This window comes from Chenopodium album, chromosome 22 (assembly GCF_948465745.1).
Source record: "Chenopodium album chromosome 22, dcCheAlbu1.1, whole genome shotgun sequence".
NCBI lineage: Eukaryota > Viridiplantae > Streptophyta > Magnoliopsida > Caryophyllales > Amaranthaceae > Chenopodium > Chenopodium album.
The window spans coordinates 29718617-29741886 of NC_137855.1; the positions used below are offsets into that span (position 1 = coordinate 29718617).

The 23270-nt window shown below is 32.5% G+C and overlaps 1 protein-coding gene and 1 pseudogene across 3 annotated transcripts; one reads left to right on the forward strand and one right to left on the reverse strand.

Moving 5' to 3' along the window:
* Positions 1 to 488: 488 nt before the first annotated feature.
* Positions 489 to 16009, reverse strand: LOC145605427 (dihydroceramide fatty acyl 2-hydroxylase FAH2-like). Of its 3 annotated transcripts, none has more exons than XM_081661479.1 (7): positions 15842 to 16009; positions 14705 to 14766; positions 14027 to 14119; positions 11880 to 11995; positions 2677 to 2782; positions 1060 to 1206; positions 489 to 973 (listed from the first exon to the last, which is right to left on the reverse strand). In XM_081661479.1, exons 2-7 carry the CDS (start codon positions 14750 to 14752, stop codon positions 863 to 865), a joined length of 621 nt encoding a protein of 206 aa, XP_081517605.1. In that variant the 5' UTR covers positions 14753 to 14766; positions 15842 to 16009; the 3' UTR covers positions 489 to 862. The 3 variants fall into 3 exon arrangements, with proteins under 3 accessions (XP_081517605.1, XP_081517604.1, XP_081517603.1); XM_081661478.1 differs by having other exon boundaries at positions 11880 to 12076; positions 15846 to 16006; XM_081661477.1 differs by having other exon boundaries at positions 11880 to 12076; positions 15842 to 16006.
* LOC145606162 (uncharacterized) lies at positions 8675 to 10082 on the forward strand (annotated as a pseudogene).
* Positions 16010 to 23270: the final 7261 nt, after the last annotated feature.

The window sequence follows — 23270 nt, forward strand, 5'->3', positions numbered from 1 at the left end:
ATGCCGGGGACGAACTAAAGAAGGATCTGGCCAACAAACGATTCATACTCCATCACTTGTTGCGCACGGTCCAGAGAGTTTTGGGTGCTGTCTTTACTTACAAAGACTCGTTAACGTAAAAATGATTTTAGTAAATTTACTAACAAAACAGTTTTAAGAGGAGTAAAGTATGAAATAAACCATACAATAGACACAATACATATGCATTCAACTTAAAACAGCGCACACTAACATGATAAAGAAACGTATTCAGGTTAAATAATTGTTGGACATTATGGAAAAGAAAAATAGACGTAGATTTGTGTTTGTTACTTTGTTGTATGTTGATGATGTCCTCATGCAGATTAAATACATAGACAATTTGGTGAGAATAAGTTTTTATACCGATGTATATAGAGAATTAATTTAGAAATTGTTCTAATATTTTTGCTTTTTTGACAGAAATCAATAATAGCCAGTAAATATATTATGTCAATGACAATTTCACCTTCTACTGTAATATTGTCTATATTGAACGTTGAAAACAATATGCTTTGTACAATATTTGACCTCATGAACAAAGTTCATGTAGTACAGTTTTAGCTACTAAACCATTCAATTTTCGATATTATCTTATAAAGAAAAATATTTATAAATGAGAATTTAGTCACAACAACCATAGTTTCTTAACCTTTTAATGCTTGCTTACTTTACAGATTACAGGCATCCAAATCATGAAATCAATAAGTATTGCAAAGATTAACATGTAGATGGGAAGTAAGAAACTCTACACGCCAGGCCTCTGGATGGAAATTAATCTCCGTAATTCCTCAGTCTTTACAAAAAATCTCTATACATCACCACAAGAACTAGAACACGATCATCAACACACAACTTTGGGTTGGGGATATGTCCCAAACACATGATCCCATAAGGAGGACGTGATTCCAAACCCCATTGTTTGAGAACGGAAGTGATGATTTAAGTGGTATTTCTGCAATTACAAAGGATTTTAGAACCCAACTGTACAATTTTGCATTACAACAGTAGTGCATTCATCAGTTCAACAGAAGTTGTTACCTTAAGCTTTTTAGGAACTCCTGTGCTGGGCTGTCCATGGTGGAGATAATAATGAGTAGTATCATACATTACATATCCCAGCAAAACACCACCAAATAAAGCAGGTGCAATAGATGGAGTAGAAAAAAGTCTGATTATGCTCCAAAACTGAAAATCAAATTAGAAAATCAGTATGGAAAAAAGAAAAAAAGAAACGTGTCTTCATCCCTTTTATTTCATCACAATAGACGCAAATTTCACTATTACACAAACTTTGCGCATAAATTGTTACAATGTTACAAAATCATCTTTCCTTGTTAACATGATGTTTTTCTACTTGTACCAATCAATAAGAAAGCCAATAAGGGGGCGCTTGGCATGGGGGTAATAATTAAGGGGTAATAAAAGTCAAACTAGGTAAACTATAGTTGATTAGAGGTATTAGTGAAGGGAGAAGGTGTTTATGAATGAATTAAGGTTGTAGTGACATAAGGAAAAGAGAGGGGTGGAGGAATCATTACTCTCCAAATGAGGGCCACCCTCCCCCTAGTGTACCTATTACCCCCAAAATAAGGGTAATAGTTCCCTTTCTTCACCTATCACCACACCATCACTATATAAATCTTCATACAATCACATCATCACTAGCTCTCCCTCTCCCATGTTTACATTAATTTTGCTTGGGTTGACTTTTATTACCCCTTAATTTAATACTCCCAATCCAAGCGCCCCCTAACTGTAAGATTTAGGGTAAAGAGTTTCCTTGATATTGAACTACTGAATTTTCCCTAGTTTAAAAAGATTTAATTCTTCATGTATCTCCTTAAAATCATGGTTTTGCACTTTGTTTTTCAGGTTATTTTGGTAGCAGAAGCCAACAGCTATACGTTTTAAAAATGAATGAAAAGACAACATAACCAGAAAAATTGTTGGACACAAAAAAGCATATATTGATTTCATGGGCAATGATAGCATTGTCATCCCATTCGTTAAAAAGCACCCCTTCAATACCCTTACGGCCTTAACCAATGATCACAAGTTGTACCAATACAGAAGTTATATATACTATGATAAGCTTAGTAATTAGACATGACCTAGACATCATATAAGAAGTATAATCAGTAGTTGTATAGTTAACCTTCCTCAGTTACAGCATCACCTCTCGGCAACACATAAATTCCTGAGGAAATCGAATGTACAAAAGCAAGAATTCAGGCATATATAGCATCCAATATATTTGATCAAAGGGTGGGCCTCTGTAGAATCATCACTTTTCAAAGGCAAAAATCACTTAAACCTTTAGGGAATACAAGGATAGACAAGAACATGTTAGTAATTTCTAGCATGAGGTGATCTCATGACAGAAGAACAGTCTCATGACATAGACTGAACAAATCACTTCAGTTCTAAGTTTAAAAAAATAAAAATAAAAAAATCAATTCTGTAATCCCTAAATTATTCATAATCGTGAGCCCATATTCTTTAAATTGTAATCAAGGTCAAACTTATAACCATACAGTTGTCAGTTTGTCACACACCCAACAAACAAAATAACTCTTATATATTACTATTATCTTAACATTATACGTTTAATATCACATCAAATTTGCAACGATAAATAAAATGAAGATGACATACTGGTACGCAAAGAATTGCAGTTGCTGCTGGAGGAAACACAAGCCGCAAAGCATCCATGGGGTGTTTGTGATGGCAACCATGAAGAAGATAATGCATGGTGTTTGCCCTGCAACCATTTGTCAAACTATGAACTTTGACTCTATATTGACTCAGAACGCCAACAAAGGTATGTAATCGTTACTTTAAATTTTAAGTTTCTATCATAAACTTCAATTATATTGAGCCAGATATTCATAAAATGGAAATTACAAGAAATAATACAATGTATGCTAACAATAATGCAATGGAGCGGGTTACACCACACCAACAACCAATTCGGGTCTATGAGTGGAGGCACAAGCACAAGCACAAGACTAAAGAGCAAGCAGTAGCAGGCTAGCAGCAACAAGCTTGTAGCAGCAAGGCGACAAAAGATTTTAATGTTCTACTAAGAAGTGTGGCACCTGTATTTCTGTGGGAAAAGCCACCTTGGCAGTACATGACAAAATTATTAATTGTTAGGGTATCTTTCTTTGGGAGAGGGCTTGGTATATAAGGGGGTAGCAATGCAACAGTTGTATTCATGTTTTTGGAGAAAGTAGTAAGTAGTGTAGTAGTAGATGTAGTGCAGTAGCCTTCAAGGAAATAGCTTAGCTATAGTTTCCATTGTAGTCGTTAACTTCATTATCAATCAAACATATCCAAGCTTTCCCTTGCTTTTGATTTTCTAGTGCAATCTATTAGTCTGACTCCCTAGTCTATACCAAATAAGAATTCAACAACCTACATTGCATAAAAATTTACATGTATAGTGTAAAGCACAGTCTTCTGAAATCAAGAATCTGTTCATGCATTCATGTACAGGTTTTACAAAAAGCCCTTGTTCCAATATTATGTGCCCTAACATGTCTCACACCTGGATGATCCCCAGCACCCGACACTCATACCAAGATTGACATAGTTGTAAAATAATCTGATCATGCTACATAATCGTGATAAAAACCATAAAAGATGAACATTATTAGAGTTTTTCCAATCCTACAGAAAAAATTGACAGAAATAATTCCAACTTTGCTCGATTTGCTCAAAATAATCCCAACTTTGGATTATTTTTTAATAATCCGAACTTTAATGTGAATTTTTTTCTAATGGTCCCTAGTGACCTACAACCGGTCAAATAGGTAAATGTATTTTTTTAAAAAAATTAACTTACACGTGTCACCACATGATTGGTCAAAAATACTAATTAACACTTACAATATTATTAATTACTAAACAACAATTAATTTAGTAAATATAATTAGTTTGTTTCAAAAAAAAAAAAGTAAATATAATTAATCTATTAATAAAAAAAAAGTAAATATAACTAATTATTTAATTATAATTAAGAAACACCACCATCGGCACCAGCCAACCTCCGCGCCCTGGTGCCCCCACACCCCTCCCTGTCCTCCGCCCCCACCCCGTCGCGCCCAGAACCACCAATTCCCCTCGCCGACATTTCCCCTCCCCTACCCCCTGCATCGCCACTTAACCACCACAAACCCTCCCTGCCTCCCACGAAATCATCATCAACGAATTTGAATTTGTACTCGGAATCATCACCATAACCATCAACATTAAGAGACCATTAACAAATTCTTCTTCCTGCACATCTTCAGAACCAAACCATTGAAAAATCAGAACCAAACCCTTGAAAACTATCTTCTGAAACTTCACCAAATCAATGGCTATTGAGCAGGGGTTTGTGCTATGGTGGTTTAGGGGCAACGCAGGTTTAAGGGAAATGGAAGCACCGGCGGGTCTGGGCGCGATGGGGGAGTGGATACCGGAGCGCGAGAGTTGAGCAGGGGACTGCCGGACCGTGGGTGGGGGCAGGGACGGTGGTTGGGCTGGTGGGGGTCGTGGGTTTTTTTAGTTAATTATATTTTTTGATTCAATTTTTTTTTTGCCAATTACACGTTGACATGTGTCAATTAACTTATTATTACAAGTTAAAAAACCGGTTGGGACCATTAAAAGAAAATCCACATTAAAGTTCGGATTATTAAAACATAATCCAAAGTTGGGATTATTTTGAGCAAATCGAACAAAGTTGGGATTATTCCTGTCAATTTTTCCAATAAAATAAACTCCACCCAAAGCTAAGAAAAGATCAAGATGCATAATTTAGGGGTTAGTGAATGCACCTGTGATTAAAGACAAAACTCTTTGAAGTGCATAAAAATGCCTCAATTTAGAGATGTCATATAATAACAATTCACTATTTTTACTTCTAGAATTGGCAAACTTCCTACATACATTTAGGACATACTAAAAATAATTTGAATATAAACTGTATCGATAATCTTGCAAGAGGGGGGGGGGGGGGGGGAACCCATTATTTGAAGGGTAATGATGTGTGTAGCCTTAAGGGCTACATATAAACACTATAATAATTTCCAAATGCGGTATAAATTATAAAATTAATGACTAAAACACGAGTTGAAAGGTTAAGTAATGATAGTTATTCATAATCTTTCTTTTTGGCTTCTTATATGTAGCCCTCAGGACAACATTTATCATTATCCTTTTTCAAAAGAAAGAAATGTCATATAGGAACAAAAAACCAATGTAGCCTAGCACTACTCAGTGTTCACCTCTCTTCTCTCTTTCTGACCTTCCTTTATGTATATCGAAAAGAAAAGGAGAAAACAAGATGGGTCTGTGTGGTCTCAGTGTCTCACTGGAGTCAATGCCACCTGTAAACCTCCAGCATAGTAACATCTATGGATTCCCTCTGCCTTGCTCAGCTCTCACTGGCATTCAGCAGCTGATTTTTGTGCTTAATAGCCTTTTTTTTCATTTGGAATTTGTCTTGTTACTTAAAATTATTTGGTTAATTGGTTTATTGTAATTAATTAACGTTTTTTTGCTACTTTAATATTATGTTGTTCTTTACTTATCATTATGGCAAGGTTTCATAGTCCAAGGGAGGAATAGGGTCGCCCCAGACTCTATCTATCGTGCTGTCAAATTGAAAATTTTTTACCCCTTTCTTTTTTTTCTTTCTGCTCTTCTTTCGCATAGTTTGTCTCCCAAAGGCACTTGTATTGGCACTTCATTCTCTTATCTCATTATTAAATCTAATAAAATGTCTTCTCTCAATATTAGCCCAAATACTGAACAGGGAAAAATAAGCAAGGAGATCACACATGCCAACACCAATCATTAATAAGGAGCATTTGTCAAAGGACGGTACAAAGCTTTGGGAACCACACCCCCCCTCTTTCTAATCTGGTGATTAGGTACGCTGAAATACAAATCGCCAAGATTTAAAATCATGTCAAAGAGGCCACCAAAAACTGGTTGTGCACACGCTTACCCACACACACCAACTAACCCACGTACACAGGCATACATGCACGCGCATGTAGACACAGACACACCTTCCTTCATAATCTGAAGGTCAACCTACACAAACTTATTAGACAAGTTAATGCTGGAGTATTTTTGTTAAGAGAATATGCCATTTTAAGCTAAAGTAGATTACTCCAGTTAAGAGAAGATGCCTTTTTAAGCTGAAGTAATAAAATTTCTAAAAATAACCTAAACAAACTCATTAGACAATATCAGCTTGACCTTTCATAAGTGGAGAGAGAATAAAGCGACCATAATAAAGACATTTACTATCTGTTCTTGATTCAACACACTTCCACTGAAGTGTCCGAGTAGATACTCTTATTTTCTCTCGAACCATAGTCATATTTTACAAAATTGATCATATCTCTTGGTTTTAAAAAGCGTGCCTTAGACGTGCCTAGGCGCAAGGCTCACTCAAGCGCAACCTGCTGCGCTTTAGCTAATGCAGGCGCAGGCACCTACAAAAGGCGAGCGCCTGGTGCGCCTTTTCATGAGGCGCAAGGCGCGCGCCTCATGAGCTTTATAGTGATAGGCGCTGAATGCTTAATTAAAAGGCACGTGCTTTCTGTTTTTTTTAAAATAAAAAAAATAAAAAAAAAAAATTAAATACTTAAAACAATCGGGGAGAGAGAAAATTCAATAGATCCCCAAATTACAAACCCTAAAATCCTAAATAAGTCAAGGAAGCCACCACCGATCCACTCGCAGCCACCGGCCGGCCCCTTCGCAGCCACCTGACTCTCTGCAGCCGCCGGTCAGAGCTTCAGAGGTATTTTTTCCTTTTTTTCTTTTTTCCCTTTTTTCTTTTTTCTACTCTGTAACACTCACTTGTATTAGTAACAATTTATGCAATAAAGACTTGATTTTTGAGGAGAATAGGCAGCTTTTGATTAATTGATAATGGAAATAACAAAAACAAGAGTAGCTTGAGGCTACTAGTCTCTGATTTAGCACCTTTAGGGCACCACTCTCTAGCTCTAGAAATTACTAAGATCTTGCCTAACTAGCCTCTCCTACCCTCCCTTTCTTATATATACATAATCAGCCAAAATAAGGAAAACAACAAAAGTTGTTATTGCAGCTGTCAAGGTTCCTGCTCTCTGATTGCTCTCTGATTGCTTGGAGGAGGCTGCTGTGCTTGTAGTCTGCCTTGCTGTCCAATCCTGACATTCTCATTTGCTGACCTTTCTTCCTTCTTCTTGCATAAGTAATCAAGCCCCTGCCCTTGTTAAGCATAGTATCCGTTACATACTCCACCGTTTTTCTCTTCACTGTTCACTTCTGAGTTTCTATTTCTTTTCTTTTTTTTTATTTTTTTTTTATTTTCAGCTTGTTAATATATATGGATAATACCGGTTCAAGTACTCCATCCACGGGATCGTCTGACCCTTACGATCCGAGAAGAAAATATGGAAAGGTGGATCCTAATAATAAGAATAATTGGCAATGTAACTTTTGTGCTAAAGTAACTAAGGGAGAGATTTATAGACTAAAACAACACTTAGTTGGAGGATTTAGAAATACAACTAAGTGCCCAAATTGTCCTGAGCATGTGAGGGAGGAAATAAAATCTTTTATGCTTAAAAAGGCACAAGCTAAAGCAACTACTCAAATGAATCCACAGTGTGATTATTTTGATATTGTTGATGAATCCAGAGTGTGATTATTTTGATATTGTTGGTGATGAGGAAAATGAGGAAGAAGTTGAATGTGAGGTAATGAACACAAAGGGGGGTTCAAAGGGTGGTAGTTCGGGTAAAAAAAAGTAGCAACCCTCCTAAAAAACCAAGACACAAAGGCCCTCTGGATATGTTTGTTACTTCTACTCCTAAGGATGTATTGCAAGGAAGAAAGGAAGATCAAGGAGTTTTTGGAGCTTGTTATAAACAATTAAGGGAGAAAGCTTGTACGGATGTTGCAAGGGTTCTTTGATGTTGGAATTCCATTTTATGCAGCTACTTATGATAGCTTCAAAGTGATGTGTGAATCAATTGGGCAATATGGATCTGGTTTCAAGCCACCTAGTATGCATGAGCTAAGAGTTCCTCTTCTTAAGAAGGAAGTCCAAACTACTACTAAGCTAATGGAGGAGCATAAGAAAGAGTGGGCAACCAAAGAATGCTCAATTTTATCAGATGGTTGGCGTGATTTTGTTGCTCAGAAGGATATTATAAACTTTCTTGTTAACTCTCCAAGGGGATCAGTGTTCATTAAATCCATAGATGTTTCAGATATTGTGAAAGATGCAACTTTGTTGTTTAAGTTGCTTGATGACATGGTTGAGGAAATTGGAGAGCAAAATGTGATTCAAGTGGTTACAGACAATGCATCTAATTATGTAGATGCAGGTAAGAAATTTGATTCAACTCCTTTACTTTTTGTATTTGATTTTTTATTCCTTAATCTCTAAGAATAACTTCTATCTATTCTTTTGTTTTAAAATATTTTAGGGAAATTGCTTGAGGCCAAAAGAAAGCATCTTTATTGGACTCCATGTGCGGCACAATGCTTAGATTTGATGTTGGAGGATATTGGAAAAACTCCAAGAGTAAAGAATGCTTTAAAGAAGTGCATGCTCATGAATGGTTATATATATAACCACATACCTCTTGTGAATATGATGAGGAGATTTACCAATCAAAGAAATTTGCATAGGCCCGCCGTCACAAGATTTGCTACTTCATTCATTACACTTGCTCAATATCATAAACATAAGAATGATTTGAGGAAGATGGTGACTTCACAAGAATGGATTGATTCAAAGTGGTCAAAGCAAGCAATGGGAAAGAAAGTACAAAACTACATTTTGAAAGAAACTTTTTGGAGGAATGTCATGTATGCCCTTAAGTTGACGGGACCTCTTGTTAAAGTTCTTAGAATTGTTGATGGGGAGAAAAAACCACCTATGGGCTACATATATGAAGCCATGGATAGGGCTAAGGAGGTTATCCAAAAGAGTTTTGCTTATAGAGAAGATCAATATAGGGATGTTTTTAAGAGCATTGATGAAAGGTGGAATTGCCAACTTCATCGACCTTTGCATGCGGCCGGATACTACCTTAATCCGTCAATTTTCTATGATCAACCCGATGATGTTTGTTGTGAAGAAATTGAGACGGGGTTGTATAATTGTATTGGAAGGTTGGTTCCGGATGTGGAAACTCAAGATAAGATTATGATGGAGTTAGATGCATTCAAAAGTGCTTTCGGACTCTTTGGCCATTTCATGGCTATTAGGCAAAGAAAAACCAAATCACCTGGTAAAAGCTATAACTCTAAAGCTTATACATATTTTTAACTTTGAAATATACTTGCAAACTAATTATATTTTTATTTTTTAAATAGCGGAATGGTGGTCAACTTATGGATCTTCAAGTCCTAATCTCAAAAGCTTTGCCATGAAGGTTCTTAGCCTCACCTGTAGTGCTACCGGTTGTGAAAGAAATTGGAGAGTTTTTCAACACGTATGTACACTTTAAGTTTTACCCTTAATATTATAATGTTTATAGCTCATAACAACCTTTGACTAATAAAGTAAAAAATTATTTTTTTCATAGCTCCATACCAAGAAAAGAAATCGTTTGGCACAAGCTCGTTTAAATGACATGGTCTATGTAAAATATAATCGAGCTTTGCAACGCCGATATGAGAGGCAAAACACCATTGACCCCATTCTTTTGGATGATATTGATGAAAGTAATGAGTGGCTACTTGGGAAAATGGATGAAAACTTGGAGGAAGAACTTGTGTTTGAAGGTGATGACTTGACATAGAGTGCAGTTAGTAAAGCCATCGGGGCTAATGAGCCTTCCTATGCTACTAGAGGGGCATCAAGGGTTAGAAACAATGCTCCATCATCATCTAGAGGGAATAAAGGGAAGGGACCAATGGTGATTGATGATGATGAGGATGATGATGATGATGATGATAGTGATGATGATGATGATGAGTGTGAGGAGGAAATTGGTGAAGATGCGGATAATAAAGATGTTGAAGACTTTGATGTTGATTTGGAGACTCTTTAGTGCTTTAGGAGACCATCCTATGTTTGCTTTTCTTTCTCTCTTTTAATTAAACTATGCTAATTATGTCTTACTCTAACTAGTCTTTAAGTACTTGTCTAATACTTTTGCGTTTTAATGAGTTATCGATGATTTTTGTCAAATTACGCTTCCCTTTATGCATTTATAATAGATGTGATATGTTGCTTTAAGTACAATATTAGTCTAGAAATCATTTTGGAGGGTTTTAGGGTCTTAAGGTGCGCCTCGCCTACGAAAGGCGCGCGCCTGAGCCTTGCGCCTAGGCTCCTTTTGCGCCTTGGTGCGCCTCACGCCTTTTAAAACCAAGTCATATCTTTGAATCATTTATTTCTCTTGAAATATCTTCGATTCTGATTTCTACACACGACTTTTTTTACACTGGATTATTCCAATTAAGAGCAGGTGTCATTTGAATCTAAAGTTTTAAAGTAGTTAATTGATTTTAAAATTAAATGATTTGAATCAAGAACCTTGAATGTTCTCTAAGTCACCCAGTTCAATTTTGGGTAAGGTCATATAAGATTGAGGTAGGGTCACTTTATTAAAAATAAAAAACCAATAAAAACAATTTTAATAATACTTCCTGGGTGCTTTTGTAATTGCACCACTTGGAGTTATGAGTATACTGATGCATAAATATAATAGTGAATATCTTTGATTATTTTCTAGTATAGATTACAAATAGTTGATATTTTGACAGTACATATTGAGACCATTCTAGCAGGATATCACATGAATATACTTTTTCTTACGTAAAAAATTACAATATACGATCAAAGGACAGGGTGAAAAGTGTAAAAGTCCAAATGATGCACAAAAAAAAAAAAAAAAAAAAAAAAAAAAAAAAAAAAAAAAAGAGTTATAATTGGAGAAAATGTTAAATTTCTAGTTGTGTCCAACAAATGTGTATCAAATTACTATTACCAAATTTTGGTGTAATTCATGTTCATGTCAGGTTATGTGTTACTTCTTGCAATTTTAATGTGGTTTTCTAATTGAACATTTAGATGAATCGTATTTCATACTATCAAGTTTTAAGGATAATGTTGCTACTTTAAGCCAAAAAGTCGAATAAAAAGGGGAAAACACACATACACACACTCACAAATTCAATTTTGCATGAAAATCTACTTCAAATAAACTGCCAGTAACAAATTGCTTAGAAATTAGGTAAAAGAAATGATGCAATGATAATACTAAAAGAGACAAACAAGCAGAAATTCTTTATAATTTGAAATATCCACCATTATGCTCAACGACTTCAATCAAATAATTGCAACTTTACAAGTAGCAACCTTGTTCTCATCCAGTCATCCAATCACTCCTACTACTTGATTATTAAGCAAGCCTATACTATATCATTGGAGAACATGCGCAACTGCACAAGTCAAGGACTTCAGCATGAGAAAAGGAAGGTAATACAGATTCTAATTCCCTAGGAACTTCCCGATCCTTACCAATCATGTTCACTGGGAAGTCGTCTAGTACCAATAACATGCATCCTTAGTACCAATAAAATTGTGGTTTCATTTTAGCATTAACTTTACCAACTTTGAATTAGAGTATTGAGCCCCAAGCATAGAATTCATAGAAGCAATTATGCGAAGCTTATATAAGCAAATTGCAAGGGATGCGTTATTAGGGTAGAAGGGAGGAAACACACACACACACACACACACACAGAGAGAGAGAGAGAGAGAGAGAGAGTGATGCGTTATTAGGGTTGAAGGGGGGAAACACAAACACAGAGAGAGAGAGAGAGAGAGAGAGAGAGCTAACCAGTAACTTTGTGTTTTTATATGAAACAGAAATCTGTGCAAACTATACTCCATCAGTGACCAAAGGACGATACCAGAGACTAATGCTGCTGCTGCTTGAGCAGGGGTAAGGCCCCTCTGCATAGATACGTAAACAAGCCAGCACGTGACTGGTAGCCATATCAGCGGAATCACCCACCACTTAGTGCGAGTTAAAAGCTATTTCACATAGATAATATTTAGGTAAGAGACCATGCAACACATTGCTTCAGTAAAAAACATTACCTACCACTATTGCTGGTGTATCTTTAATTCATGCTATTAATTGTACAAAACAAGTACATTGAAAATGATAGCCACAAAATAGCAATGACAATCTGTTTTATGATAACTATGCAATTTTTAATGAGACCTTGAATTGAATTTCATAACAGATTTAAGTCATCCAAATAAAACAATCACATGTCATGATATTTAAATTTTGTAAGAGGCAAAATATCCAAAAGAAAGATAAATATTGGAGATACCATGTAAAACGTCAAGATGTGTATGCCACATTGCTAGATCCTTGGCTCACTAACCAAAATAGAGACAAAATGATGCTTACTAGTTAATTTCATAGGGTAAGCAGGTAAGTTATATTTATTTTGTGTGACAATTAAGCCATCATCTTTCTAATTTAACAAATATATATATATATATATATATATATATATATATATATATATATATATATATATATATATATATATATATATATATATATATATTAGGAGAATCTTAAAGCTGCACATCAAATATGCAATCTAAAGAGTTTTATAAGAAAGAAAAGCATTCATAAAATATAAAAATATACTCCCGCTCCAAGGATGGTCAAGTTTGTATTGGATCACAAAGCATAGGACGAGTAAATGCAAAAGGTAGGTAATTGCTAATAGAACTTGAAGGCCGGGTCTATGTTTATCGGAAACAAGCTGAAAACTAACACTCGCTCTATCTCAACTTACTTGCTCCATGAGCGATGGCATAGTTTTTAAAAAGGATGGAAAATAAAGAAGTAGATTTAAATGGGACCCATATTCACAAAAAATTAAAGTTAAAATGGAGGGATAAAACTTCCTCTAAAAGTTTTAAAGTATAACGCCTACCAACCAACTCTAATCAGTATCATATTGCAAAGAAGAGCCTTCAACACTAACCATCAAATCAGGGTTTACTTAGTTGTATAGACCTATTTGACTCTAATATCTTTTCATTCAGTTAATTTATATATTTTCAGTCTTTTGTACATTCATCATTCGGATTGGTATGAGGTCCATGAGATGTGACTTCTCTAGCTTAATAGCCATCTAGACATTGGAATTCTAGTAAACTAGTTGAATCAAACACCACAGATACATTTTTTGGGCAAAGTTCCACAAAATTGGCCTCGGCAGAAAAAGGCCATGTTTGACCAATGGCTTTTGGCTGAAGTTTTGATAGGTATTCGCCTTTCAAATTAATAATATGGTCATACACCCAAATAAAATGTCATTTCAAACACCCAATAATATGGTATTCGCCTTTCAACATGTTTTCAAAATTAAAAGATGACACAAATTTTTTTTACAGCTTTTACATCAAAAAGTAAAAAATTGTAATATATATATATATGTGTAGATACATATATACATATATAGATACATATATACATATATAGATACATATATACATATATACATATATACATACATACATATATATATATATATATATATATATATATATATATATATATATAAATATATATATACATATATATATATATATATATATAAATAACACAAATTTAAATAACACAAAAACAGAAAACAAATAACACAAACGATTAACAGAAATATTATAACACAAATTTTCATAACACAAATTTATAACAAACAGCCAAAAACAAAAAAAAACAACCGAAAACAAATATTATAACTAACAGCCAAAAACAGCCAAAAGTCGAATATAAACTTCTATATTAACAGAAAACGATTACAGCTCCATAAAACAACCGATAAAATCACCTAATATTGCTTGGCTATAAAAACAAAGTGAACTACCAAACAGGCAACAATTAATTGCCATTAAGGGACCAATAGTGAACATTTTAAATTAAAATTAAGCACAAGTAGTAAACATTATTACCTCCAGATTATCATTTGCAAAAAAGCGAGGGCCCTCCTTGCTGACAATAGGCTGATGAACCCATTCATCATAAGCTTCTCCAAGATGGCCAACCTGCAATGCTAGATGTTTTATATAACTAAGTGAAGACAACTTTTCCATTTCATATTAGTTTGACATGTTTCTTTAAGCACGTTTTCCAGTGTTTGATTTAAAAAATCAATATATTTCATTATTAATATGCAAATAAAAAGCAGATATTTAAAAAATTTACTTTGAGACGAATCTAATAAGACCACATGACCAATTTTTTTTCTTTAGTATAAATTACAAAATGAAGTCAAAGTAGCTTATGTGAATTGTGTCAAAGTCAAAAACGTGTCGACTAACAAAAAATGAAGAATTATAGGAGAGGAAATAGCATAATCAAGAAGAGAAAGAGGGAAACCCTGAGTATAAAAGAAGACAAAAAATAACATCTGATTATAGAAGCTGAAAAAGGAAGCGTGTATATAACATAGATATGACGAGATTTCATTAACTTTGGAAAGGAAGAGCAAACTGATGGCAAACGTGGCATACATTATCATACAAGAAAGTAGAGTAAGCTGCTAAACAAGAGGACACAGATGCAACAACTAACACTTAGTTAATAGAGAAGGACTGGTAAACAAAAGATCAGATCTTGCTGAGTCATACCTGGAAAACCAGCGGCTCATTTAAATCTACCTCAAACTTGACAACCATCCTTGATTAGATAACTACAGAACACAAGCACGGCAGCAACATTAAAAAGGCATTAATCAGAAAATTCATCTCTTAGATATTTAAAAACTATAGAAAATAGCCAAAGTTGCATAAAATATTTATCTTTCTTTTTTTGTTTATTAGTAGTATGGGTGACCCTCGCATGACATACTTCACAATTTAAATGCAAATCAAACATGGAATTGTTAGTTCGTCAATAGCGCATGAAAAATCCTCATCCACATAGATGAATCTCAAAAGACAAAAACTAACACTGAACATCAAAATGGCTTCATTGCTATAGTCAAACGTGCATATTACCAACACGCTCAGTCACAATACCTAAATGAATTTAATATCCTTTGCTCGGTAAAAAGGGATTGATCAAAACACAAGAACATGCTTCTATTTTTTCCAATATAGGGATAAAAGAATTACTAGTATACTATAGAAAGAGGACGTTAACTCGTTAAGAAAAAATGGGAAGATAAGCTTTTCGAAAACCATCAAAGCTTTCCCAATCTTAACTATATTAGTGGATAGGATCCTAATTTCAGGTTTCAATGTTTCACTATCAAATTTATCAACCATTTGACAAGTGCATCATATCTTAAAGCAAAATTGTTACTTCTGCAATTGTGCTTAATTAGGATAAGATGACAATGATTTTTGGACCTATTTATAATCAGATTATAATTTATAATGATATGAAACTTAAAAAATTAAAAATAAAAATTAAAAAAATATTTATATTCAAGATCTAAGTTTACCAATATCCAAATACAGAAGATTTTAAATAACAAAAGAAAAAGAAAAGCACATATTTTACACTATTAACATGCAGCAAATAATTCAATAATCAATCTGATCCAAGAAAAAAATTACATTTTCATCAAACATTCAAGGGTTTTGCATCGAATTGGAACCACATTTGACTCAATCATCAAATTAAATTCTTAGCATTACAGTAATTAATTTTTAGCAATAGTTCAATAATCAATTTACCTTAATACACCCTTTATTGAATTAAATCAACGATCAAAGATAGATTGTGAAACAGATATAAGATGATTGAGAAAAACAAGTTACCTACGCTTCAATTGAGGAGAGAAAATCGACAAGCCGCTTCGATGGAGGAGCGAAGGCTCACAACTCGCTTCAATGGAGGATTCAGATTAGCCGCTTCAATGAAGGAAAGAGAAGGAGGAAGGAGGGGTACATTGCCTGCTGCCTCCAATCTCCTTCCAATTTTTTTATTTTTTTAAAATGGTTTTTCACCATATTGTCCAAATAGGCAAATACCCAAGAAATTTTAACAAATTTTATCTCCTTTGTTTTAAAAATTTATCAAATACCCTCGAATCTTTATACAATTCAACAAAATAAAATCCCTCATTATGTGCGTTTTAGTTTTCAAGCTGTCAAAATTTTTTGGTATAATTTTGCTTTTTAGGGTAAACTAAGGCCCTATTTTTTTGAGCTTCTAGGCAGAGTAGGGGTTAATAGAGCAGATTCAGGATAACAGAGTAGAGCCGAGCCGAGCCGAGCAGAGCAGATTTCAACATTATATTTGTTTGATTTTTTTTAAATGAGCTAATATTTGTTATATATTTAGATAAAATTCGTAACATTAAAAGATAATATTTAATATTTAATTAATTTAAACTTAAAAATCTCATTCGCCAATTTTGCTTACGTGGCATTTGAATTATTTAATTCTAAAAGAAATTAATACTCTCTTATTTAATTGGCTACTCCCAAGATTTATAATCCTACATGGCGCGCTGAGAAAATTAGATCCTACGTGGCTCTCTAAAAACTTGGGAAAAAACTCTCCTTTTATATATATATACTAGATGTAAACCCGTGCGATGCACGGTTCTAGTAATCATTTTAATTTAATTTAAAATTTTGTATATTTATGAAGATCATTCATTAGATTTATGGATAAAATTCTTAATATCATAAGATATTTTTTTAATTTTAACACTTTTGTTATCTTTTGTTGTTTTATTTATTTTACGTGATGCTTGGATTTAAAATCTCAAACCTTATTCACTTATTTTGCTTATGTGACAGGTTAAATTTTTAATTAAAAAATGTAATGACAAATCTAGTATTTTAAGATTATGATTATATTATTATCACTATGTTTTTCCTTATATATAAAGAGAAATTTAGAAGATCCCCTAATTTTTTTAAACGTTAAAAGATTCTAGATGAGACTAACATTTTGAAACAGAACAAGTATAAAAAAAAAACGCATTTGAAAAGGACTTACTTTAACCAATAAATATAATGATTTGTCATTTATTTTTTATTAAAAAATTAAATTGTTAACTAAGCAAAATTAAAGAATAAGGTTTGAGATTTTAAATTCAAGCGCCACGTAAAGATAACTTTAGTGTTAAAATTTAAAACAAAAAAATTATCTTATGATATTAGGAATTTTATCCAAATATCTCTAATGAATGATCTTCATATAAAAAAATCTTAAATTAATATAAAGATTTACTAGACCGTGCATCGCACGGGCTTATATCTCTAATTAAGGTCCATAATTAAGGTCCAATAATAGTGTAGTTGGATGGGGTTCGAAGAGACCTTTCCAAGGATATATTATAAGCCAAATTCCGATAAATATTGAGGAAGTTATGGCCAAAATACTAAAATGGGTCCGGTTAATTATTTACATACGGCCCAATGATCTAGAGGAGGGCCCAATGTTAATTATTATTCCTAAAATTATTAGGATTAATTATAACTTTCTAGAAGTTTCTAGAAGGTTCCTTTTAATTCTAATATTATTAGATTTAATAATTATTTATTTTTAAGATGGACTTTTATTTGGAATAAAATATTATAATCATTATTATTTTTATTATTATCTTTAAAAACACGTTTTTATCTTCTGTACGGATTCCGTAGATCAAGTTGATTAAAGATCGGATTCCGCGTGGAAAAGCGCTTCTAAGTCAGACTGTCGCCAAACGACAAGTCTGTCGCCTCGCGACAGAGTGAATTTCTGGCGACAGCGTGTAGTTTTATTCCTTATCAAATTCCATACTTTTCCGGATTAATTCCTTATAAATAGGGTCCTAAACCTCCGTTTTCATTCATCAACTCTCATCATTGACCAAAATAAGTCTTTTGCTTATGTGTTTATTTAATATACTCGTTCTGTTTAAAATGTTAGTCTCACGTACTGTATAATTGTTTAACTATTAAAAATTATGGGAAAATAGTCATCTAAGATTTAGTTTTATTCGTCTCGATGAGTACAATATTAAAATCAAAGTTTTATAATATTTGCTAGGGAGAGATTAAAGATATTTGCGATCAAAAATTTGAATCCATAAATGTAAAAAAGATATTACATTTTTTTTTGTGAGAAGATAATTATTGGTTTTTAAAAATAATTTAAAATTTAATTATTCTTTATTCGATGTTTTTACCTATGTGTCAAAATTCTTAATTTTTATTCGTCGCTTTTGCTTAAGTGGCGAGTAAATTTATTAATTCAAAAATAAATTATTAATCTAATTTTTCATTGGACAAAATAAGACCTAATCTTATGTGGCGCACCGAATGCTCTCCAAAAATGCCTACTTTATTTATATATATTAGATTAGATTAGATTAGATATATTATTGTTATTATTATTATTATTATTATTAATACTATTATTATTATTATTATTGTTGTTATTATCATTATTATTATTATTATTATTATTATGATTATCAATACTATTATTAATACTATTATTATTATTATTTATTATTATTATTATTACTACTATTATTATTATTATTACTATTATTATTATTATTATCATTATTATTATTATTATTAATACTATTACTATTATTATTATTGTTATTATTATTATTACTATTATTACTATTATTACTATTATTATTATTATTGTTATTATTATTATTATTATTATTATTATTATTATTATTATTATTATTATTATTATTATTATTATTAAGTGCATATACGATTTAGGTGAGTGAAAACATAAATATATGTGTACCATATTTAACATATGTTAATAGTAGAAAGATAAAAGACAACGATTTACTTATATTTATTTCACAAAAATTTTAAAATAAATGATTTAATGAGTAATAATGATTTTACTTATAAATTTGTCTTAATCATATATTTTAACCCTAAAAATAATAATAATATACAAAGTACTACATGAAACAACCTCTTTTTTTTTAATTCTTTAAATGTATTGAAAGATTTGAAAAATAATTCAACTCAATTAACTAACAATCAATGTCGACATAAAATTTTTCTTCACATTGTGATTCTAATATCAAATGTTTATTAAAGAAATTGTTATTAATTGTTAATATTATTATTATTTATTTTGTTTTTGAAAGAATTGTTATAACAATTAGAAATTAATAATTAATAATATTATTAAATATTAATTCTTAATAGTTTGAATTACTAAATATTATTATTGATTATTATTATTATTAATTATTATTATGATTAATAAATTAATTATTATTAATATTAATAATCATTCAAATCATTTTTTAATATTAATAATTATTATATTATTCAAAATAATTAATTATTATCAGCAATACAATATTAATTATTATTATTGAATATTAATTATTATTGTTGTTATTATTAATTATTATTTGAAAATAAAGCAGAGCAGAGCCGAGCAAAGTAGATCTCTTTTGAGCACAGCAGAGCTGATTTGATTTGAGCAAAGTAGAGCATAGCAGCTCTAAAGAACAGGGTCTAAAAAAAGAGTGTACCCGTGCATTTTCTTTTATCATGTCAAATGACCCGTGACCTGTTCAAAAGGTAATATTTTTTTTTTCTTACATGCCACATGTCACAATTTCATCAGTTAATTTTTTTTAAAAAAAAACAAAAAGAAAATTAAAAACCAAACCCACCAGCACCATAGCCCCACCAGCTCCTTCCTTAACACCACCGGAAACCACCATCTCCTTCCCTAACCCCACTGAAAACCACCGCAACCTCACCCCCCCGGTCGCCGACAACAACCCCTAAGCCACCATTTTCACTCTTCGTCGCCGAAAGCAACCCCCAAGCACCGCAACTCCTTCTGGAGGCATCTCCACTCTTCACCCCGATCTCCCTCATCCACTCACGAAAACCCTAACAACATGGTTGAGAATGGGCGTTTGGTGGTTTTCGTGAGTGAGGGAGGGAAGTCAGGGTTTGGGGGTCGAGGTTCCAGGGGATGGTGGTTTCAAGGGCCGCGGTTGCGCGGCTGGTGATGTTGGGGGTCAGGATTCGCGGGCTGTTGGTTTTTGGGGGTCGAGGTTCGCCCTGCTGGTGGTAATGGGGGTCGAAATTCGTGCTGTTGGTGGTAATGGGGGTCAGGATTCGCGCTCCTGGTGGTAAATGGGGCCGAGGTTCACATGAACCAGTTGTGTTTAGGGGTTGTGGTGGTGCGGCTAGTGGTTTTGGGGGTCGGGGTTCGCCGATCGGTTGGTTTTAGGTGGCACAAAGGCGGTGACCGACGAGGTTAGGAGTGGGGGTTTATGTTTCACGGTGGTAAAAGGGTGGCTAGGATGTCAGGGTGGGGGTTAGGGTATGGTGGTCCGGTGAACGGAAGGGAGAGGTTGGTTTTTTTTTTCAATTTTGTAATTTTAATTTTATTTTTATTTTTTTGACCAATCGGGGCTGGACACGTGTCAAGTTACATGTTATAATAGGTCCTTGACTTTTATTGACCGGTCATGACCTGATAAAAGAAAATGCCCCCAAAGTTGGGATTATTCAATAATAATCGAAAGTTGGGATTAATGAAAGAAAATGGGCGAAAGTTGGGATTAATAATTACAAATTTTCCTTATAAATAAGGTAGTTACTGAATGATTATTTGAAATATTAGTCAATGTTATAAAGGTTATTTTGTTCTTTTGCAAGTGGTCAAATGTTGTAACATGATGTATACATTTTATATCACAAAATTTCATGTGGTTGGCCACATCGTGTGGTCGGGTTATTTGTTTAGTGGTTACTGAGTCGGTCAGGGGTTACTCGATCTGTCAAAGGTTACTTGATTGGTCAGAAGTTATTCCGATAGGGGTTACCTGGTTAGTATTTTTTGTGTGTCATTCGGCCACGCGTAGAAAACGTGCTATTTTTGTTTTAATACTTATTAGATTAATAAAATAGGTAATTTTTTGTTTTTTTTTTGTAATATTAATTAAAACGGATAAGTTGTGTGTTAGTAGGAAAAATAATAAAAATAGTAGAAGTGGAAGTTATTTGGAGGTTTTTTTTTTCCTACTAAGATGGAAGTTTTTTTTATTTATTTTATATATATATATATATATATATATATATATATATATATATATATATATTGACAGGCACTAAGCATAAAACCTAGGTCATCCAGCATCCCAGTCTCTGGCCGTGACGGCCAGGTCATGGGCGTCATGGACGACCTGCATAGGAACATACATAATATTACATAAGGAGAACATACTACACTGCAAACGAATGTCCTGCAATAGATGTTGCATTTGAATCGGCCCAGAAGATGGTGACTTTAGAAGTCGAATTGCCATCTGACAGTCAGTTTTCAGTTGTATTTCCTATAGGTGATTACCCTGACACATTTTAGGGCCTCCAGTATACCTCTCAACTCTGTTTGGAGGGGAGATTCACATAGATCCGTAAGGCTACCTTTCCCTATTACCGAGTCGTCTCCCGATTCCTTGCAGGTCCAGCCTATGCCACCCCAAGATGCTCCTTGTAGGCACCTAAAAATGTCTCCCCAAAACCAAACCCAATGATGAACAACCTTTCACCGCCATAAAAATTATACCGTAGTCGTCGACTATGGACGACTACGAACGACTATGGTCGACAACAATAAGATATTAAATCTCAACCGTTTATTTGTTAATTGACTAATCCTACGCGTCCAATTCGACACCTCAAAAAAACAGTCATCAAATCTAGTCATCAACTCATTAAGTCTTGTTTGGTTAAATTTTTTTGTTCAAACGATTTTTTTTAATAAAATTGAATAAAAATATCTTCCAAAAATTAAATATTCATCTTCAACCTATATCATCTAAAACCTTCATGTTCAACCTACAACATTCATTCTTTTGGTTCAAATTAATTAAATTCTTATATTTAGTTGTATTTCATAAATTATAATCAATTTATTTATTTGTATCATTGTTTAAAAAATCACTTAATATATATTTTGATTTCGTCAATTAATTTTGTTAGATGAATTCATCAATAAAAACGTCAAAGTTCTAAAAAATAATCAAGTAATTATTTCAGTATTAGTCAAAATTATATTTTCTTCATTTTGATATAATTTCATGATTAATCCGCATTTGTTTTTTCTTTTTTCTTTTTTCTTTTTTTTGAATAGCAGATTGTTAAATGTTAAGGTTGAAGATGACTAAAGGTTGAAGAAAACTATAGGTTGATGATGAATAATATTGTTTTATTTTTATTTTTTAAAAAAATCCTTTATTAAGTGTGGGTTTTAGGGAATCAAATATTATAATGTATTAATTATGGGGTGTTTTTTTAGGTAAATATATTATAAGATATTTTATTATATTAAGTTGTTACAATTATGTTAATAAATATCCAAATCCGAAAATATATTCTTATCGTTAAATAAAATATCACAATTAATTCTTAAATTTGTATAAATACACAGTACGAAATTTTTACTCTTTTAAGAAAAATACGGAATTAAAATTGATTTATTCTTATAAAACTGATTTTTTTATTTTTTTTTGAAGATAAAAAAATCGAAATAAAAAAGAAGTGTTTTTTTTTTTTAAAAAAAGGAAGCGTTAGTTATCTGTTATTTTATTTTTGTTTCAAAGAAAGATATATATTTTCCTCAAAAAAAGCTATATTTTAAAAAAGAAGCGTTAGACTCTAAAAAAAAAAAAAAAAAACCTTATCTTTTTCTAAAAGTTCCTAAATGTAAGTGAAAAAAAAATGGTTACTTTTTTATTTAAGGAAAGAAATGTAAATATACATTTTTTTTTTTGAATAGAATCCCAAAGGGGCAGCTCAAATACCATTACTTAAAGAAAACTTAAAGAAAGTAGATCATGCAACATTACAAACTAATAGAAGAAGGAAAATCAGCAAACCAAATATTACTACCCAACTTCCAAGGAGGCACATGAGCAAGAGCATGTGCAACCTTATTTACATCTCTTCTAATCCAAACCCACGAAATAGCTGAAAATTCACTTGCAAGTTAATTGAGTCTCTTGATATAACTGAATAACTTATCTTTTACTAAATTTAATTGATTTACTTAAAAAAATTATCTTTTCCTTTTTTTTTTGATGAAACCAAAAAATATCTTTTCCTAAATTAAAATGTTTCAATTAAAGTAATACAAAGAAATTTATTAATTCAAATTTTTTTACATTTTTTTAAAAGCAAAATTTAATTACATCTATTCAGTTTAAGTTTTTTTTTTTTGAAGGAATTATTC